The sequence below is a fragment of the Neurospora tetraspora genome, assembly GCF_033439725.1.
Source record: "Neurospora tetraspora strain CBS 560.94 chromosome Unknown B0H65scaffold_7, whole genome shotgun sequence".
NCBI classification, from domain to species: Eukaryota; Fungi; Ascomycota; class Sordariomycetes; order Sordariales; family Sordariaceae; genus Neurospora; species Neurospora tetraspora.
The window spans coordinates 3,499,269-3,518,192 of record NW_026944389.1 but is presented as its reverse complement, the minus strand read 5'-3'; the positions used below and the strand labels follow the sequence as shown (position 1 = coordinate 3,518,192).

The following is an 18,924-nucleotide window of genomic DNA, read 5'->3' as shown; positions in this document are numbered from 1 at the left end:
CGATTTTATGCGTTTAATGATGCAGTATGTTGAAGACGAGCACAGGATCCCTTATTATGGTGATATTCGAGAGTGTGTGCGGTAAACCAGGCGTTGGAGCAAACTGCGGACACTGCGCAATGGGTCGACGCCCGGACCAAGTTATTAATCATGTTCATCCTATCTGCCATTATTCATAACCATCCATAAACCCAAAAATCATGGATATCCCAAGAAAAACCGCTCTTGTCCCAAATGGAGCAGCGCTATACTATGTTGACCTAATGCCAACTTGAATACCCCATTAAAGATCACCGTGCTTAGATCCCTTCTCCAACTTGGCAAAGTCGGCAAAGGCCAGCTCGTAGGCAAAAGCCAGAGTCATGCGCGCGTGCTGGAGCATGTGGTCGAACGAGAGATACTTAATGAGATCGTCGGTAGTATGAATGTGGTTGTCCGAATACTCAAAAGCAGACTCGATGACGAAGGCAGAGGGGTACCCAGCCTTGGAAGCAGAAGCGTGATCAGAGCAGGCATAGCCGCACTTGGTCTCGACGTAGGGGATATCGCAGTATTCGACGATAACCTTCTTGATGAAATCAGTCAGGTTTGGGTCGACATAGTCAACAATAACACCGACACTCTCCACCTGACCGGCCTGGAGGGTGCGGGATACGAAGCCGGTCATGTCCTGCTGGAGCATGGCCTTGACATCTCGCCGAGTCTTCTCGTACGTGGTGAAGACGGCCTGGCTGCCAAGAAGACCACCCTCCTCAGCACTGTACCAGTGGAACTCGATGGTGTTTTCGTGGTTGCCCTTGATAATGTCCTCGGACTGCAGGAGCACACGGAAAGCCTCCAGGATAGTGACGGTACCGCTGCCATCGTCATCAGCGCCAGGGGCGGCGAGAATGGAAGGGAGCCAGAGGTTGATCGAGTCCTGGTGCGCGCCGATAACTACGGTGGCATTGGTCTTGCCGGGAATGGTGGCAATGATACTGTTCTGACCCCAAGCATGCTCGAAATGGCGGGCAGTAACGGTGTCGTCGGCGCCAGCGGCCTTGATGGTGTCACGCACTTGCTGGAGAAGCCATTCGCTCGATTGACGTCCGCTCTCGGACTATTGACATGCCGAGGTTAGCTCATCATGTCGCGAGCAATGGAATGCCGTGAAAGCATGCTGCGCGCACATACCTTGTAATACCGCGTGTGGAAAGAGGTGAAAGTTGTGAGGTGGTCTTCCATCCCAGTCTTGGACAGGTTCTTGAGCAATGGCTCGAGATCCTTCTTGTGTGTCGGCTTCTCTGGGAAGACACTCTTCTTGTAGGGGCGCTTGTTGAAAGTACCGAGCTCGGCATGGTCGGTGATGTCGAAGAAGCGCTGGCCATTCTATGGGCAAAACAGCTGTTAGCACCTCGCCCGATGATTCCCAGTCCCCGATTAGGTTTACATACACGTCTGAGTTCCCACTTCTCATCCTCTGTAACCCATTTTGTGTTTCCGGGCGAGAGCTCAATGTGATACTTCTCGGTCGACTTGGGCTCCTCGGGAATGCCATCGGGGAAGAGCATGACGTGATTCTGCTCGGCCTGTTCAACGAAGCGGGCGCTTGCCGCGGGGAGCAGCAACGCAAGAAGCGATGCGTTTGAGATCTTCATGGTGGCTGTTCGTGGATGTCGCGATGGTGTTTGAGGTGGTGTTGACTTGGTTGATGGATGAAAGAGGGAGGAAATGGCAATGAAGAGGATGCGCCGCGACGGAATGGGAAAGAGCCGACCTCACCGATGGGACCTGGGGACCAACAAGGTGCCTGTTCCAAGGCCCTGGAGACTGATGTGTCACGCATCCGGCTTGTTTCGGAAGCTGCTTTGGCTGGCTGATAAGGCCCCGATAAGCACTCCGCGCGGGGAGGCACCACTAAAGCCCCTGCTGCCTGGGGCGGTCAGGGCGGATCTGCCCCTGCCAAGGCGCTAGTGACGAACCCGTGGTTGCGCACTGGTCACTGCAACGCGTGGCTCTCCACAGGCCTGCATCAACTGTGACAAAGCGACAAGACACTGAAGAGCAATCGACGAGGTCTCGAACTTCACTCAGGAGCTCTTTGTGTTCAATGTTCTCTCTTTACAATTCAGGTCTAAATGTATGTATAAGATTGTGCATCTTACGACTCTGCTCTGTGCAAATGAATCACGGCTGAATCACAGCTGAAATCCGACCACGGCATTCCTCATAGGCGGACGGACGACCTATTATAAAGCGCCGTAGTTGTATCCGTACAACCCCTATTAAAATTACGTATCTCCGGACCGACGAGGGGAACAAATATCACCTATCTGGGTCTCATACTCCGGAGAACAAGACGGCTATTGTTGAAAGTGTCGAGGTCGATACCGAAAGGTCTTGGAGCAGGGTGTTGACATAGCGTCTTGTTGGGAGCTGGCTGAGGACATCTATCAGGAACTCGAGGAAGCGCTCGCAGTACATGACCTGGTCTTGTTTGGCGTTTTCGGTGACCACCACCTATGCTACGAGTGGAGCCGTCAAGCCTGGAACTGGCCTCGGTGTGCCGGCCATTCGCCCCGGAAACGACTGGAAGGAGATCTACAGGGTCAGAGAGGAAAAGTCATCACCAAGAAAACAGCCATAGAGGTCCTTACTTTCTTTGTTTACTTTGGATAGGGGCTACTGGGGCTTCATGACTCGTGGGCACCATGCTGCCATCCTCACTCGTGGCTCTTTAAGGTATGTTCAGCCAAAGCCCAGATTGGCGTCTTACCATTCGGCAAAGCTCTTATGGTGTGTCTTACGATAAGTAAACAAACAAAGGACGATTGAGTCCATTATCAGGGTGGCAGAGAGAGTCCGATTATCAACCTCGACTGTACGACCGGAAGCCAGGACCGAGCCGTCAAGATAAGGTTTCCGGTCTCCGCTTGCCCGCTGTGGCCCCGTAACATTAACAGCGGGATGACACTACCAATGACTTCATTCCTCGCTATAACTGAGCACCATTCGACGCTAACTCTCCGTTATAGAGTGGGGTGAAGCGGAGAAGCTGGTATGGTGTCCGAGCTCCGAGATGCTTATGAGTGAACAAAGAAGAGTAACGGATGACAAAATGATTGCATCCTATTATTGGGCAGCTGAGCTGGTCTTCTATCCCTCTCGTACAGTATTTGTGGGGATTAAGGTCAGTCGAGTTAGGTTTCACATACCTTATTAGTGCATTTGGGAAACAGCAACCATGACGTTAACTGAATAAAGTGTAGCGTCTTACATGACTGTTAAGCTGCAGACAAACGGCAACACTCTCCGGGAACTGTATCTCCCCTCTTTAACTCGGTTCTTCCAGGTCTTCTCCCGTCTCTTCATCCAAGTCAACCTCGACCCAAGACCAAACCAAACTAAACTAAACAACCTACACCACCAATTCACATCACCAACAAGCACTCACTCATAGCCAAACCACCACCACCATGACCTCAGTCGAGGCTTTCCCTCCCTCCATGGGATTGGGACCAGAACACACCAATGGCAGCAACAAGACCGCCGACGGCAAGCCCCCCTCCTTCGACGGCAAAATCGACAGCAAGCTGAACGGCAAGCACCACGCCGAACCCAACGGCAAACACGCCGCCTCTGAGCCCAACGGCAAGTCCCACATCAGCGAGCCCAACGGCAACAGCAAGACCAGCAGCAGCGGCGGCAAGACCGCGCCCTCCTCCGCTCTCGGCTCCCGGAACCCCCAGGACCTGATCCAACGGGGCGTGTACAAGTCCAACATGCTGGGCACCGCCACCTTCATCGGCCTCCGCGCTCTCGACCCGCTGCTACAGTACAAGTTACTCGCGGGCGACTGGGGCACGCGCCTGCTGTCCAAGCTGAACATCTCTTCCATCCCTCTGTACGACTATTTTGTAGAGACGACCACTTCGGGGGGGACCACCAGGTCGTCCATCATCCGCCACCTGCCCCTGCCGCGCCTTTTGTTGCTGCTCATGTCCGCGGGATCCAGTCTCAAGCAGATCTACTGGCTTTTGAGCCTTTCTCGCGAGGAGCTGACCCCTGCTGCGGCTGTGGAAGTGTCGTTGTTCAACACGGTCATCAACACTATGGGCTCTTTGCTTTTGTTGAGCACCTCAACTTCGGCCTCCCTCTCAACCCCGCGCATCACCCTCCCCTTCACTTACAACTCAGCCACCGGCACGTCCATGTCTTTGCCTCTGCCCATCGCCATCGGCACAATCATGTACGTGACCGGCATGGCGATCGAGACCCTCACGGAGCGAACGCGCAAGAAATTTAAGGATGACGAGGCCAACGAGGGCAAGATCTGCCGCGAAGGGCTCTGGAACAAGGCGCGCCACATCAACTATGGCGGGTACACGCTGTGGAGGGCCGGGTACGCGATGGCGGCGGGCGGCTGGATCCCGGCGCTGGGCGTGGCGGCGTTCCATATCTGGCACTTTGTCAGCAGGAGCACGGTGTTTATGAGCGAGTACATGCAGAGTCGGTATGGAGAGCAGTGGGAGAAGTATAAGAAGGAGGTGCCGTATGTTTTGATTCCTGGGATTTACTAAGGGGTAGTTTCGAGGTTTCGCTAGAGGGCCAGAGGAGGGAAGTCCACCGCTGTGGGTTTATCTGTGTGATCGGTTTGGGAAACTCGGGTGTCTGTGATGATGTATGGTGGTGAGAGTGTGAGGTAAGTAGGTTAGTACTCAGGAGTGAGTGGGGGTACAATATTGAGGGTTTTGATCCCTGTAACAATGCTGTATTATTAGAAGAATCGTGAAAGGTATCCAAGTCAAACTTCATTCCCTCCCGCAGCACAGCTTGACGTCTGAGTGGACAGCATGCTATAAGACATAATGAAGCTAAGTATCCAAACCTGACCAGAGAAACGGCACCAAGATCCGCTGCCATTAGGAATAGCGCCAAAAAGGATCCAGAAAAAAGGAAATGAAGGACGATAACCACCAATGCATGCTTTTTCCTGGCTCACGCCTCTTGCAGACGAGCCGTGTGGGTAGTATAAGTGAAGTGACTGTCGCTCTGTCTTTCGGGGTATCGATTCTTTAACCAAACAACCGCATCTCTTCTTCATCCTTTTCTTCACCTCTGTTGTCCTACATGCTGTCTTCCATCTGCCTGCTCCTAGTCTTCGCCCAACTATCACGCTCAGGCTTACCACCCTTGTTCTCCAGACCCATACCACGCTCGACCCACATCTTGCTGCCCATTTCAGTCAAGCGCGATAGCGCACGCGCGAACGCAAAGGCTTCCTCGTCACCGGTAAACAAGTTTGACTTGGAGAGCTTGTCGGCATTCTGCTCGGGATCGTCCATCATGTGGCTCATCACATCTTCGACAGACTGCGTCTGGTCCAAAGCCTTGCCCTGCTTCTTGAGCGACTCCTCAACTTCTTGCCGGGAAACGAACAATTCTGTTAGGGGCACGGCGGTCGTCAGGACGAGCTTGGCGTGCGACTCGTATACGGCGTCGATGAAAGTGATGAAGCGGCGGGCCAGGTCGCGTTGACGGTAGGTCATGCCGGGGATGTCGGTGACAATGAAGGCGTCGTAAGAGCGCATCAGCTCAATGTAGTCGGCGGCACCCGTCGGCTGGCCGATTAGCTCGTTGAAAGTGAACCAGGCGCAACGCCCGCTGACACGAGGAACGTGAATCTCGCGGCCCCAGACGGTTTGTACCTCGGAGTGTGGCTCGGGGTTTTCGGGATCGCCCAAAAAGCGGAACCACTTCTCGGCGTGGGAGGCAGCGTGGGCGTCGAGCGCGGTGTGGTAGACACCGGAAGGAGGGCGGGGGATCTTGCGGTAATCGGTGTTCGAGTTGAGGTTGATGATGTGCAGTCGGTTCTTGAGCAGTTCGATGGCGGGGATGAAGGACTCGCGCTGGACACCGTTCATGTAGAGCTCGTCAGGGTGTCGGTTGGAGGTCGTGACAAGCACAACACCGTGGGACATGAGAGACTCGAGGAGGCGGCGAAGAATCATGGCGTCGGCTACGTCGGTACACTGGAACTCGTCAAAGCAGAGAACACTTCCCTGCTGAGCAATGTCGGCCGCAACAAAGGGAATGGCGTCAATGTCGTTGCCGTACTGCATCTTCATCTTGTGGAGGCGCTTGTGGACATCCTGCATGAAGTTGTGAAAGTGTATCCTCGTCTTGGACTTGATGTTGTGGGGTAATGTGTCGTAAAAGAGATCCATGAGCATGGTCTTGCCGCAGCCGACATCGCCATAGAGGTAGAGTCCGCGGGGGAGGTTGGCAGGAATTTCGGCGATGGCGCTCTTGGGCTTGCCGCCGAAGAAGGAGAAAAGAGACTTGTGCGGTTTTAGGGAGTCGAGGGTCGGGTGGACGACGGGCGGCGCCGCGTAATTCCGGAGATCTTCGTGAAGATGCTGTAGGTTTTGGATGATTCCTGGTTGCGCAACAGAATGCGCATTCTTTAGCGATTGCTCTTCTTCAGAATAGAGGTTAAGCTTCCAAGTGTCGGGTGCTCACTCACCTCTTTGGTGGTCGTCATTTCGTAACTCCCCGTTGGCGACTCGGCGGTCGTATTCTTGGATGGGGCCGAGGTTTTCTGGGTTTACTGTGGGCAGAAAGGAGTCAATTCAAGATCTCTCGTTACGGGAGGAATGGCGCCAGTAACATGTCGGGGTTTGGCTAACCATTGTGAACAGCGGCTGCGGCGGTAGCGGTCGTCGCCCTCCTCCTTTGGCCAGCGGTAAATGTCGCAGGGAGGATAATGCGGGCGGTAGGACGAGCAGCATGTGCCAAGGCGCGCGACTGGTTGACGTTCCTATGTCCGCATGCTGATGTACATTGTGTCCGCCGGGGTGTGGTGTTTGTGATGATCCTCGCAGAACGGGCAGTCGAGGACCGAAAGAGGGGCTTCGCCGTAGTCGGGAGCCCAAGCGGTATACTGGTCACGCGCATCTTGACCAACCAGTTGGCTCCTATTGAGTCAGTAGACGGAGAATGGTGAGGAGGAGGAAACGGTAGCAGCCGGAGAAAGTCGACAACAGAAATTGATGATGAATCCAAAAAAAAGTAAAATGTCTAGGAGAACTCGCAGCTAGGGATGCATCATACAGCGGGTGTATGTCGGTGGGGAAGAACAGCCAGGAAAAACACGGCATGAACGGCAGAACGGGTCCAGGAAATCGGACGACAGGCGTTCCCGGGGTTCGGCCTTGTGGGGCCCGGACGGCATCTTTGAGGCTTGTGATTCTAGAAGGACAGTGAAGGGGGCAAATAAGTCGAGTTTTTATTGGTCATGTTGAAGTCAGATCCAGGTCATGACAGGGGCAGCATGGCCGGAGGAACGGATTTTCGTCGGGATCTTGTTGTCCGACTGTGGTCCAGTTAGGCGCTATGTACCCGGCTACCGGGGCGCCAGCGACCCACCTTTTGGTGTCTCTGGGCGCCTTCCAGTGGCCGGATGGCGCTTCCTGGTCTGTGCACCAGATCTTCCAAGTGCAAATACCCAGAAAGTACAAAGAAAGGCAAGGTATAATATACTGACCGTACTTCAACGTGTTCGGGTTATTCTTACGACCATTCATCACACACTTTATGTTCAACACCAAGTCGTTTGTCTCGCGATACCGTCATCTCAACAGCAACAAGATCACTCTTTGACACCAATGCCAACTCTGCTTTGATTCCGCTCCGTCATCCGAGACTTCACACGGTACGAGCAGCAACCATTCACGAGCAGCATCAGCAACATGATCACGCAGGTAAATCACAAGTGTGATGCGTTCTTCTCTCGTGCGTTTTGTCACCAACGCTTCATACACGATACTACCTTTATTAGAAGCAGACTGTGGCGTGGTCTGTTCTCGCGGAGTTGCCAAACGACTACTTTCAGTTGCAAGTGTCACAGTGCGGCCATAACCCTAACCCTTGACATCTTCATCCACTCAACCTCCTCCTCCTCTGCCATCGCCTCCATTACTCCGACTACCACATCATCATCACTGGTGGATCCCCAAGTCCGAGTCAATGATACAACTTTCCCCCGGTATGGTTTCTTCAGACCATTTTACGGCGTGCTGGATTCGTTGTCTCTGAGAGCAGGGTGGAGGATCGAGGGTTTGTTAGTGTTCCTACAGCGACACGTCCTGCGTCAAGCACAGTATAAATGTTTTCCCCCGATGAAATATTTTCGCTGTCAAGCGCCATACCCAACAACATTCTCACTATAGTTGCTGGTTGGGTAGCAGTATATCTCTGCCTATACTCAGAGAACGTCTCAGGTGATGCTACCAGTTTGCAGAAACCCAAGTCGGAGGGACTCTGGGAATGCGTGATGCCGAGACAGTGACCAAAGGTCTCGGCTCTAGGCCAGTGACGATCTCACACTACAATAAGGAAGAGAATCCTCACTATGTAGGTAGGCACCCTGGCCTGCACTGGTTCGGGCCGCTCCTTGTGCATAGCGTTGCCCCAGTGCCGAGCCTCATCGCAACGCTTTTTACCCAGTGGATACTACTCTGATAATGGAGTACTACTCTCTAGTAACTCCGAAACACCCAAGGATCAGTAACAAACACTCGACAGCGGAGTTTGTGAGAATTCTGGCTCTTTTTTGCTTGATCTAACTGAGAAAACATCAACTCCTACTGCTACATTCCGTTGCATTCTCACCTCTGGCTGCAGAATTCATGACCCATCCCGGCTTCAACTCTCGAGAAACTTCACCATTGCCGTCTTGTATGCGTTGAGGATGGGGTCAGTCGGCCAACTTACAGTGCTGGCAACGTCGTCACGGTTGCTAGATCCTGCATACGCGATGTTGGCACTTTTCACAACCCCTCACGGGTCCTCAACATTCCGTCGTTGTTGGCGTGGCTCCGATGGCGGAAGGGGATGATGAAGGGAAAGAGTCAGAATCAAGGATTCACTTGGCCTCGTCTGTATCACCAGGAAAAATCTATAAGTACCACAAAGCTCCTCGAGGATATGGCGATATTTTCATCAACATCATCATCAGCTTCTTCCTTCATCCAGCCGCTTACCCTCCAACACAGACCTTCCACCGGTCGAGGTACCAGCATCCGGAACCGTCGGCGGCTTGGGCGGGGATGGTGTGGGTTAGGGACCAAGACGTCTCCAGCAGTCTTTGGCCTCTATCACTCTCAAAAACTTCAAAACCCTCCTCTCAAAATGCTCTTCTCTACCGCCCTCCTCTCTCTGCGCGTTTGCCGCCGCCGCTCCTCTCACGCCTTCCGCGGTGAAGACAGCCGTGAGCCCTGACGGCTACACCTACATCGTCGAAACCGAGCCCTACGTCGAGGACACCTTCACCCGCAGCGACGGCCTCAACGTCACCGTCCTCGTCCACCCCGCCTTCAAGCGCTCCATCGACATGGATGCCGCCGGCCAGTCTGTCAACACCGGCGCCCTCGCCAAGCGTCTTGAGTGGAACGACGGCGCTCAGTACGCCGACTCCTGCCTCGCCTCCTCCTACATTAAAAAGACCTCGGGCGCCTCGCCCCTCGTCTCCGACTGCGCCTCCATTCGCGACTACTACGCCCAGCACCACGGCCGCTTCGTCGCCTCATGGGGTGATAGGTTCTTCAACCGTGGCTATTGCCGTCTCGTTATTACGAATACTTGTGTGTTTGGTGTCAAGAGCGTTAGTACTTATAATGTCAATGTCGGGAGCAGGGACATTTCTGATCTTACGAGGGACTCGATCAATAAGTTCCAGGGCAACAAGCGGGTGGGTGCTGAGGGACACATGATCTGCAATGGTTTCCAGCCTACTAGCGTGGACTGGGCTATTTTTACCAACTAAGGTTGGGGGATGTGATGGAGGAGATTCAGCAGGGATTCATCCGGAGAATGGATGACTGGGGACAGGAAGCCGGCTTATGTCTGCTATCTTGGAGGAGAAAGTGAAGATGGGGATGTGCCACTGGACTTGGGCCGTTCAACACACGCGCAGACAGGGTTGGAACCATGAGTTAAGGAGCGAGTCACGAGAGGAAGGTTGAGTGTTGGACCTGGCTTTGGCCAAGCTAGGTCTGTGTGGATTTTTACACTTTTTTTGTGATGGGATGAACCGGTTGTGGCATCCCACACTTGATGATTTCACGATGTTTACGAGAACGGGCAGAGATGGATTTCGACACACTCTTTTGGATATTATACCCTTCAGTTCGAGAACCGCCAATAGGGCGAAGATGCATATGCAAAACACTTTACCACTTCGCGATTGACTGACCATTTGATCCCGACTCCCGCCGGACCTATGAGTCTAGGGTATATAAGACCCCTCTCCTGCGCACCTTTCCGTGGTCCGTTGGTGTAATGGTATTGATCAACACTACTTACCTGATCGCCTGTCGTGTCGAGATGCGGCCGGCTGTCAGCATAGAAGTTACCGGTTCAAGTCCGGTACGGGCCACACTTTTTCTTTTTCTTTTTGCCTCTTTTTTTGCTTTCGTTTATTTGGTCTTTCTGTGCTGTTCCTTGGTTAAATAAACATTGCACATGAGCGTAAGATTTTGCTGGTTTGCCTTGAAAGACTCCATCCGTGTATTGTCTTGCCTCTCAATTGTGTAACTGTACCACGTCTTTCTAGTCATCTATTGTCTAAACTCTTGTCTCTATAAGCTATACCGGTATCTTGATAAAGTGAACACCGAACCTCTATAATCCTCATGACAAACACAACATTGTAGCATCAACATGCATCCCTTGGTCATAAAATCCATACAAAGCCCCACCGCTCAATCCTGACCGCACAACACCTCCCTAGCATACTCAACCTCCTCCGCTGTCCCGCACACAACCCCACCACGCTCATCACACCCCTCCACCCCCTTCTCCCCCAAGATATCCTCCCCACTCACCGGGTCTACCGCCCGTCCACCACAGCACTCCACCACCAGCGCCAGCGGGAACAGCTCATACAACCTCCTCAACTTCGCCTTGCTAGTCTCCGTCACCGGGCTCAGATACACTCCGTGCCCCTTGACCAGCGCATGCACCACATCCGGCACCAACCCACCGCAGTACCTCAGCGTGTAGTTCTCTGCCATATAGTGCGACACCAGCTTAGCATACGCCGCGTGCGTGTTAGTCGAGCGCAGATTCGCAGGCGCAAAGTACCGTGTCTTAAAAGGCGGCGGGGCGTAAGCGACGGAAGAGCGGATGAGATCCCATTCCTGACCCTTCCCTGCCTCGCTTGAATCCGACAGTCCAACCTCAAAACAAACCCCCCTCTCCTCCCCCGGGAACCTCAACGCAACCACCGCCGTAGTCCTCGGTCCATAAACCCCCAACACCGCACCAATCTGCTTCTCCCGCGGACTAGCACCCAGCGCTGACGTCCCATCCCACAGCGAGAAAATCGTTCCCACCGTCCAATTCGGCGCAATAATAGAGGACCCATCAAGCGGGTCAAACGCGACCGTGTAGACCTCGCCGTGGGTGCGATCCTGCTCGGCCTCGACGACCTGGAACGGAAGGCCGGTGTGCTGAACGGGTTTCTCCACGGGGTCCTCTTCGCTGGAGGCGGTGACGACGGAGGGGCATTGTGCGAGGCAGAGCCGGATGGCTTCTTCGGCGAGCACGTCGACGTTGAGCTGGTCGTCGCCGAAGGAGTTGGACGAGCCGGCGAGGGAGACGTGTTGGGCGGCGCGGAGGGCAGTGGAGGTGGCGGCGATGGCAGTGAGGAGGGAGGGGAGGACGGAGGTGCGGAGGCTGTCCCTGGAGTTTGAGGAGGAGGAGGGGAGGAGGGAGGCGAGGCGGGTGGTGAGGGCCGCGGTGAGGGGGGTTGCTGGTGGTGCAACCGCTTTGAGACTGTGGGAGGTTGTCATGGTGGGGTAATTGGCGAGATGGGCGTAAAGATTAGAAGACGGGAAATGAAGATGGTTTAGGTTGGATACTGAGAATACTGAAGATGTACGAAGTAAGAAATGTAGATTTGAGTCTTTCAAACAGATTTCAAGCTGATAATCATGACAATCCAAAACCCTCCTCCGAAGCCGGTAAGAATGACGACAGAAACGTTGTGGATCCAGCTGTCTTATCATTGATCACCATCAGGGTTAGGGTCTGTGATGTGACAACCTCCTCCCGTTATGCCTTGAACCACTCGCACCCTCCTCCATTTGTCTTCCCAAGCTAATGCCTTGCTACCATGATTTTGCTTTTCTGGGATGTTGTGTTCTTGTATGTACTTTCAATAATGTTCACGAGCAGGATTGAAACTCCTTGTCGCAACTTGCAAGGAACCTCTGGCCTTTCTTGCATTCAATTCTCGTTCACGCCAACCAATACTGCAATGATAGCGAGTGCGTGTCTCTCACTTAAACACATTCCCAGGCTTTAACAACCGTTGATGAAGATGATAACTGCTCGAAAATGAGCTAAAAACGTTTACTCGATATTGCTGAATAATCCCCTTCTAACTCGTTTCATACGTAGGCACAAGAGAAAAGTTGGGACAGATTCCCGTTCCGGGCTGAGAAATGGCGTTTGCTCGTTCTTTTCTCGCATCTCTTTAATCAATCAATCCTTGGAAAGGTGTGGAAATGTAGTCGATAGTGATTGTGGGGAGTTGTGTTTCTAGATATGGCGGTCAGAACCCTAACCCTAGTGCTGGCTGAGCCAGAATTAGGGTTAGGGTTCCTCAACCGCAAAGAAAAGGATATTACCCCACAAAACAAGCATGCCAGGCTTGATAACTATATATCTCAAATATTAATAGGGCCTGCAAGCGAGAAAAGCTAGCAGCCAGAGAAGGGGGTGGGGTTAGAGTAGCTAGGTATTTAGTATGTTTGGCTCTAGAATGATTTATCACAGCATAGATGGTAGTATTGCATATTAGGAGGAGTGATGTACAAGCGCCCAATGGGCATGAGGTCCTTCACCTATTCCCCGAGAGAAAACCGTAGAGACTTCTGTCGAATGAAACCGCCGCCCCTTCCCCGGCTGTAAGGCCGGCCCTTACATTCCTACCGTAACGTTACTTCACCCACCGCCCAGTGAATATACACAATTAGCTTAGTATCTTCAACTCTGGTTTCTATGAGTTTAATATTTTATTATATATGAGTTCTGGTTTCTTGGAAGGATTTTCCACTAAATTACACCAGCTCGTCCTATTCAAGAGCGAAACAAAGCTTCTTTTTAGGGTTCTTGGGTCGCGGCCGACATAGGTCCAATCCATAGCGCATATCATGTCAGCACCGAAGAAGCGACGCTGATAGACCAACTCAAGAATATCGTCTGTGTAAGCGGCAACATCGTTAAGGAAAATAACAATCATATTTGCTTCGGCGGGATAGAGCTTCGAGTCCTTAGGGCCGAGCATGGGTTGCAGCGCCAGATTGCGGAGTTCGGCGAGCTTCTCAATGCGGGCTCCTTGCTTCCGGTTGATGTCGTCCGATTTGAAGTAGTATGCTGTGGTCAGGCAATCAAGCTCCGGACGCAATGCCTCCAGGACCTCAGCTGTGCCGTCATGGGAGTTACTCTCTTATGATGGAGAGTGCACAGCTTTGTGGACCGAAGAACCGGATGGCTTCTACGATGCTTCCAATGAAGCGGGGCAGCAGATGAAGGCATTCGCGGAGGTCGAGGGCAAAGAGGTATTGGATCCCCGATGAATCAGCATCGCCATCACCGTCTTGGACCGCAAGATATTCGTATTGCAAAGGATTGAAGGCGGGATATTCGAATCGTGGAAGGTTCTTTTCAGGGTTCATGATTGTGACGACGCAGGCAGTGCGGTTTGCGGCCGAGAGAACGGTCGGATTCGGGACTGGCACAGAAGGACATCAGATAAAGATAACATCAAGGCAACTGAAGGACTCACCATTGTTGGCGGGCTTGGTTGTGGTCACTCTGGTGGCGGTGATGGTCGCAATCGTGGTTCAAGTAAAAGATATCTCGGTGGGAGAGACGGAGCCCCTCCTCAACTACATTAACAATCGAACCCTCAGAAACTTCCGAGCCTGCTTGGAATACAGCGTTTTATTCCGGGCTAACATTGTGTGAATTAGGGCACGAAACGAACGTCAACAACTGCACATTATCGCACCACGGTCTAGCGGGCTTTCGTTATTTATTCATTGCCAACCTTTATTGCTCGGTCCGTCCGCACAGCACCTTCACCTCACCTCGATCATCCTTTTGTCTAGGAAAAACCGAAAAAACCATCATTCCCCACTAAGCCATAAGAGGGAAGGGGAGGGTCGGGCTGCCGTCATCATCATGGGATTAAAGAGTTATTTCATAGCAAAAACGCCCGAGCCGGCTGCCGGACAGAATGAGAAACCACAACGAGGTCGACCACCTGCCACCGGGGATCCGATATTCAATCCACTGACTCCGAATCACGATGTACTCGCTCTCCCTCACGCCCACTATAGTGCCAGAGCCCGCTCGGAAGCACGCTCCTTCCTGTCGACGACGAGCTCGATAATGCTCGAAGACATCAAGCATGAGGTCATGGTCAACTGGCTCTATCAGCAGCAGTGCTCCTACCTCTGGGTAGCAAGCGGCAGCGGTGAGATTGAGGGCGTGATGCTTCGAAAGTCAAGAGGTCGATACATGACCTGCCTGCCGGCACTTGGGAATTCCCCCTTGGCTGCGGCCTGTGCTGCGCTCAACGTCCAGGTGAGAATGATTACCCAGAATATGTTCAGGTGCTGTGTGCTGACAAGGGGCTTGGAATAATGTGCCATGACGGTCAACTCACGAGTCATCAAAACGTCCCTACAGTGGTCTCCGGAGGCTATCGAGGTTCCTCTGAACGACGACTTGCGCATCCAAATCCTTCCCACCGTCGACGATCTTCTTCGTGCCCGAAAACATCAGTTTGCGGCCTTTGTTGCCTCAGAAGGCTTGCTCGTCGTTTAGGATGACGATCCCCTCCATCTAATTCCCAGAGCCAAGCATATCGAGTCAGCGCTCATGCAGCTCGTATGGAAGGACGGCAATGAGGTTGACGACGAGGAGGAGAGTGCTCCTCCCATGGTGGAACGAATCGTTGAAGTCGATGCGGAGAGCGGCGAGCCGAAACGAGAAAAGCGACCGGTTCACTTGCTCAACACCTATCTCGTCAGCATCACGCTCTTGATCGTTACAGTATCCCTTAGGTCCGCCTGGAGGCAGCTCGCTATTGAAGTCATGGTTGATGGTGACTTTGTCCGTCTTGCTCTCGTCGTCCTGGCACAGGTCCAAATCTTCTTCACTCTATTCTTCGCTCAGGTCATTATCGGCTGCTTGGCTCAAATATTTGGACCTATTCAACAGCTCTCGGTCAACTCAAAGTTTTACTCGGCCAAACTGCCGCCGAGGCTGCAGACCCCTACCCTGCCTCACGTTACGGTGCAGTGTCCTGTCTACAAAGAAGGCCTCGCCGGTGTCATTGCTCCTACAGCCAAGTCGATCAAGCACGCCATCTCCACGTACGAGCTCCAGGGCGGTGCGACAAACATGTTTATCAATGACGATGGTCTTCAACTGATCTCCGAGGAAGACCGCCAGGAACGAATTGAGTTCTATGCAGATCACAGCATCGGTTGGGTTGCCCGCCCTAGACACGGCGAAAACGGTTTCCAGCGCCGTGGCAAGTTCAAGAAGGCACCCAACGTGAACTTAACCCTCATGATCTCGTGCAAGGTGGAAGAAAAGCTTAGCCAAATCCAGAGATCCCCGGAATGGTCTGAGTTCTCTACCCGGTCGCCTACTTCTCAGCAAAGCACACGGCTCAAGAATGCAACTACGACGTCTATGACAAGGAGTTGCTCGCCATTATTAAGGCATTGGAAGAGTGGAGGCCAGAGCTCGAGGGCGCCCAGCAACCTTTCGACATCCTCACAGATCACAAGAATTTGCAGACCTTCACAACCAACAAGCAGCTCATCCAGCGCCATATGCGGTGGTCCCAGTTCCTGTCCCGGTTCAACTTCCTGATCAAGTATATGCCGGGCTCCAAGAATCTCCGCCCAGATGCCTTGAGTCACAAGCCAAATGATCGCCCCAACGACGCAGAAGACGACAGACTCATCGCGAGGAAGAAGGCCCTGCTAGACCCCTCATGGTTCGAGGGGGGTTGCCTCGAGGACCCAGCCGCCAGCTTCTCCCTCTGCTTGCTGGGCATAGACGACCTCGAAAATGAGTCAACCGACGACCTGATCCGCGCGAGCTACGAGACATCCATCTTTTTGCAAGAGCTCGTCTCTTGTTTGATGGACGAGTCGAGACGCCAATGGCCTCCGACCATCAAAGAAAGTCTTCCACCGCGCTTTCTCCGAGTGTCACGCTGTCAACGGCATCGCGAAGTGGCGGGACAAAGTCATCATCGACCCCCACGACAAGGAACTCCAGCTCCAGCTGATCAGTCGCCAGCACAACTCCCCCGGCGCGGGCCACCCTGGCCGCGACGTCACGTATGAGCTCCTGCAACGCGATCAGCACCAGCCTCAATGGATCATACTAACCCCGTTCACCTGTCTCATCCGCAATCCAAAAAGGACTTTCTGGCTCAATACTACGCCAGGCTCTCCTTAGCGGACACGGGTGCAGACAAAAAATCTCCCATTCCTGCAACTGCCCCTTCCACTGTCACGGTTACACCTGAAGCGCCAGCCCAGCAATCCCAGATTGTCACAGAGACCACGGGCATGGGAGCCACAGGCCTCACCATCACCATGGTCACGGGCATCGCGGGCACGTCCACGCGCACCATAACCGGACCGGACGGAACCCTCCTCGTCCCACCTCCCATCCCGCCTGTATGAAGCGTAACTTGCAACCCCGCGTCTAGCATTATCCAACTTCCATCTCCCTTCTTTCTCTCTTTTTCTTCTTCGTCATTTCACCCAGCCAACACGCCAAGGAGGAATCGTCCGAGATCACCATCACCGCCCCGAGTTTTGACGCAGCAAGGAACTATTCCATGGATTCTGAAATACAGGATTTCTTCACCAAGACTTCTGCAACCCGCGAAGCCTGCGACGCAAAAGCAAGGGAGCTCGTCGGCGGTGGAGAAGTTGTCCCAGTCGACGGAGGAGAGAGAGCGACATTGTCTACTTGAACCCCGCCTGCGATGCCGACCACCAGAACATGTTTGATGTTGGGAAACGAGCGGCGCATGTTGGCAAGGGCCGTGGCGGCTGGTTCGATACCCATGCGCGGGCACACAACCATCACGACGAAGTGCGAGCCTATACGTCCTACGTGATAGAGAACGTCGTCGTCGGGAACTTCCATTGTTGTGGGGTCCTCTAGCATTCCCACCGCAGCGGTGAGTTCCAAGGGCAAGGGGGCGATCCAGCCGACTGTGTACCGAGAGGTGTCGTGTGAGGGATCTATGTGGGCAATTGTTGACATCGAACGTGATTATCTAAAACGAAGAACAACACTGTCTCAGCTTGCAAAGATACACCAAGGACCAGAGAAGGTGCTTTTGATTTTAACGTCTACTCGGGGTGGTAGAGGCAAGACCCAAGGTGGACAGAGGTAGGCTAAGGCCCAGCTCTGGCACCCTTTGCTCCAAGAGTGAGCATTGTGGCTCGGCGTCGTCGGATTGGTGGCCTCACATACCTCCACCCACCATGATGGGAAATATGGAGGGCATCCAGACCAGACAATCCCCTCTTGGCCAGGTGACCCTTCAAGCCTAAGTGTTTTATCTTCGGTGCGGAGTTGTTCTTTTGAAGCTTCTGATTGGCCGAATTTGCTTAGGACCTCTCTCGAAGTGACGGTGATCCCAGTCTAGGAGATTGGCGTCTTACTTGCAGTTGTGGGGGCAGGCGTCGCATTCAGCTTTCCCGGAAAGGATATCTTCACATTACCAATGGCACATGCGGTTGGTGGCCGACCCACGCCAGACTGGGAATTTGGGCATTAACAGGTAGTGTCCATTGGGCATCTTGACACCTAGGCTGATCTGGAAGGCCAGGCGTCAACAGCTGATGCCGCAAATGTGCACATTTCGCTAGCACATCCGCCGTCCCACAGCTTTGAGACCACCTTTGGCTGGGGATGAGTCTTCTGAGCTGCAAACCAAAAGTTTGGGGACGCTACACCTTTGAAATTTTGGCTGGCCAACCAGTTGGACAATATTCATCTCTTGGTTCCGTTCTGTCAACCCCTCGCTTTCTCCCTGAACATTGCAAGACGATCAACTCCTTTAATTCCAGACGTTTGATCTTGTAAGCAAGCATTATACACCTCCCGAAGCTCAATCCCTGCGACATGTCTTTCTACAATTCTGGTTCGGGTTTCTCCAACGCCAATACCGGCCCTGGGCCTCAGTATAACAACAACGCCGCCGGGCATCAATACAACCACAACTACTATGGACGTAGGTTTCCATTACGGGTGGTGATGGTATGGGCCTGTGCTAACATCCAACAGCTTTTTACTCTGGAACTGATCAAGAACCTGAGCGTCTCAAACGTGAGAAGGAAGGTCAGTACACTGATTCCTCACCACGTCTTCATCATGGCTGACCGGGACGCTATGCAATGTCAGAGAAGGACCAGCAATGCCTGAAGCACTTGCGCCTTACCGATCCTCGCGATGATAAAGTCCGCATCGAACGGACCAAAGGCGGCCTTTTGCAGGACTCGTATCGTTGGGTCCTCAATAACACTGACTTTCAACAATGGCGTGACGACCCACAGCACCGACTGCTCTGGATCAAGGGCGACCCTGGCAAAGGGAAGACTATGTTGCTGTGCGGCATCATCAATGAGCTGGATCAAGGCGATACTGCCAACGCGCGCCACTGCAATGTGGCCTACTTCTTCTGCCAAGCTACCGACTCTCGCATCAACAATGCAACCGCCGTACTGCGCGGCCTAATCTACCTGCTTATCGAGCAGCAGCCATCTGTCCTCCCACACCTGCGGAGGGAGTATGACCGTGCAGGCGAGAACCTCTTCAAAGATG

General features: G+C 53.2%; 10 protein-coding genes across 10 annotated transcripts; 5 read left to right on the top strand and 5 right to left on the bottom strand.

Moving 5' to 3' along the window:
- Positions 1-9: 9 nt before the first annotated feature.
- On the bottom strand, positions 10-1,796 carry B0H65DRAFT_531976 (uncharacterized protein). Its single transcript, XM_062828950.1, has 3 exons — positions 1,434-1,796; positions 1,174-1,368; positions 10-1,099 (listed from the first exon to the last, which is right to left on the bottom strand). Exons 1-3 carry the CDS (start codon positions 1,635-1,637, stop codon positions 284-286), a joined length of 1,215 nt encoding a protein of 404 aa, XP_062678952.1. The 5' UTR covers positions 1,638-1,796; the 3' UTR covers positions 10-283.
- Positions 1,797-3,173: 1,377 nt separating this feature from the next.
- On the top strand, positions 3,174-4,728 carry B0H65DRAFT_476896 (uncharacterized protein). The gene has a single exon (XM_062827396.1). It carries the CDS (start codon positions 3,456-3,458, stop codon positions 4,557-4,559), a length of 1,104 nt encoding a protein of 367 aa, XP_062678951.1. The 5' UTR covers positions 3,174-3,455; the 3' UTR covers positions 4,560-4,728.
- B0H65DRAFT_476894 (AFG1-like ATPase-domain-containing protein) lies at positions 4,729-7,248 on the bottom strand. The gene is made up of 3 exons (XM_062827395.1): positions 6,669-7,248; positions 6,506-6,589; positions 4,729-6,418 (listed from the first exon to the last, which is right to left on the bottom strand). Exons 1-3 carry the CDS (start codon positions 6,934-6,936, stop codon positions 5,106-5,108), a joined length of 1,665 nt encoding a protein of 554 aa, XP_062678950.1. The 5' UTR covers positions 6,937-7,248; the 3' UTR covers positions 4,729-5,105.
- Positions 7,249-7,730: 482 nt separating this feature from the next.
- B0H65DRAFT_591832 (putative necrosis-inducing factor-domain-containing protein) lies at positions 7,731-10,224 on the top strand (the record flags this gene model as incomplete). The annotated part of the gene is made up of 2 exons (XM_062831112.1): positions 7,731-7,742; positions 9,125-10,224. The coding sequence occupies 2 exons, from the start codon at positions 7,731-7,733 to the stop codon at positions 9,803-9,805; spliced, it is 693 nt and encodes a 230-aa protein (XP_062678949.1). The 3' UTR covers positions 9,806-10,224.
- A 300-nt stretch (positions 10,225-10,524) lies between these two features.
- Positions 10,525-12,009, bottom strand: B0H65DRAFT_476891 (uncharacterized protein). The gene has a single exon (XM_062827394.1). The coding sequence runs from the start codon at positions 11,832-11,834 to the stop codon at positions 10,743-10,745; it is 1,092 nt and encodes a 363-aa protein (XP_062678948.1). The 5' UTR covers positions 11,835-12,009; the 3' UTR covers positions 10,525-10,742.
- A 1,097-nt stretch (positions 12,010-13,106) lies between these two features.
- On the bottom strand, positions 13,107-13,724 carry B0H65DRAFT_552306 (cryptococcal mannosyltransferase 1-domain-containing protein; the record flags this gene model as incomplete). Its single annotated transcript, XM_062829878.1, has 3 exons — positions 13,107-13,121; positions 13,175-13,470; positions 13,526-13,724. 3 exons carry the CDS (start codon positions 13,722-13,724, stop codon positions 13,107-13,109), a joined length of 510 nt encoding a protein of 169 aa, XP_062678947.1.
- Positions 13,725-14,216: 492 nt separating this feature from the next.
- On the top strand, positions 14,217-14,880 carry B0H65DRAFT_581047 (uncharacterized protein; the record flags this gene model as incomplete). The annotated part of the gene is made up of 2 exons (XM_062830808.1): positions 14,217-14,637; positions 14,743-14,880. The coding sequence occupies exons 1-2, from the start codon at positions 14,233-14,235 to the stop codon at positions 14,878-14,880; spliced, it is 543 nt and encodes a 180-aa protein (XP_062678946.1). The 5' UTR covers positions 14,217-14,232.
- Positions 14,613-16,195, top strand: B0H65DRAFT_304127 (uncharacterized protein). The gene has a single exon (XM_062823190.1). The coding sequence runs from the start codon at positions 14,935-14,937 to the stop codon at positions 15,937-15,939; it is 1,005 nt and encodes a 334-aa protein (XP_062678945.1). The 5' UTR covers positions 14,613-14,934; the 3' UTR covers positions 15,940-16,195.
- Positions 16,196-16,451: 256 nt separating this feature from the next.
- On the top strand, positions 16,452-16,757 carry B0H65DRAFT_389785 (uncharacterized protein; the record flags this gene model as incomplete). Its single annotated transcript, XM_062823737.1, has 1 exon — positions 16,452-16,757. A coding segment is annotated over one exon (306 nt), but the record flags the coding sequence as incomplete, so codon positions are not given.
- Positions 16,758-16,841: 84 nt separating this feature from the next.
- Positions 16,842-17,820, bottom strand: B0H65DRAFT_304167 (uncharacterized protein). Its single transcript, XM_062823192.1, has 2 exons — positions 17,572-17,820; positions 16,842-17,513 (listed from the first exon to the last, which is right to left on the bottom strand). Exon 2 carries the CDS (start codon positions 17,356-17,358, stop codon positions 16,918-16,920), a length of 441 nt encoding a protein of 146 aa, XP_062678943.1. The 5' UTR covers positions 17,359-17,513; positions 17,572-17,820; the 3' UTR covers positions 16,842-16,917.
- Between the last annotated feature and the right edge of the window lie 1,104 nt (positions 17,821-18,924).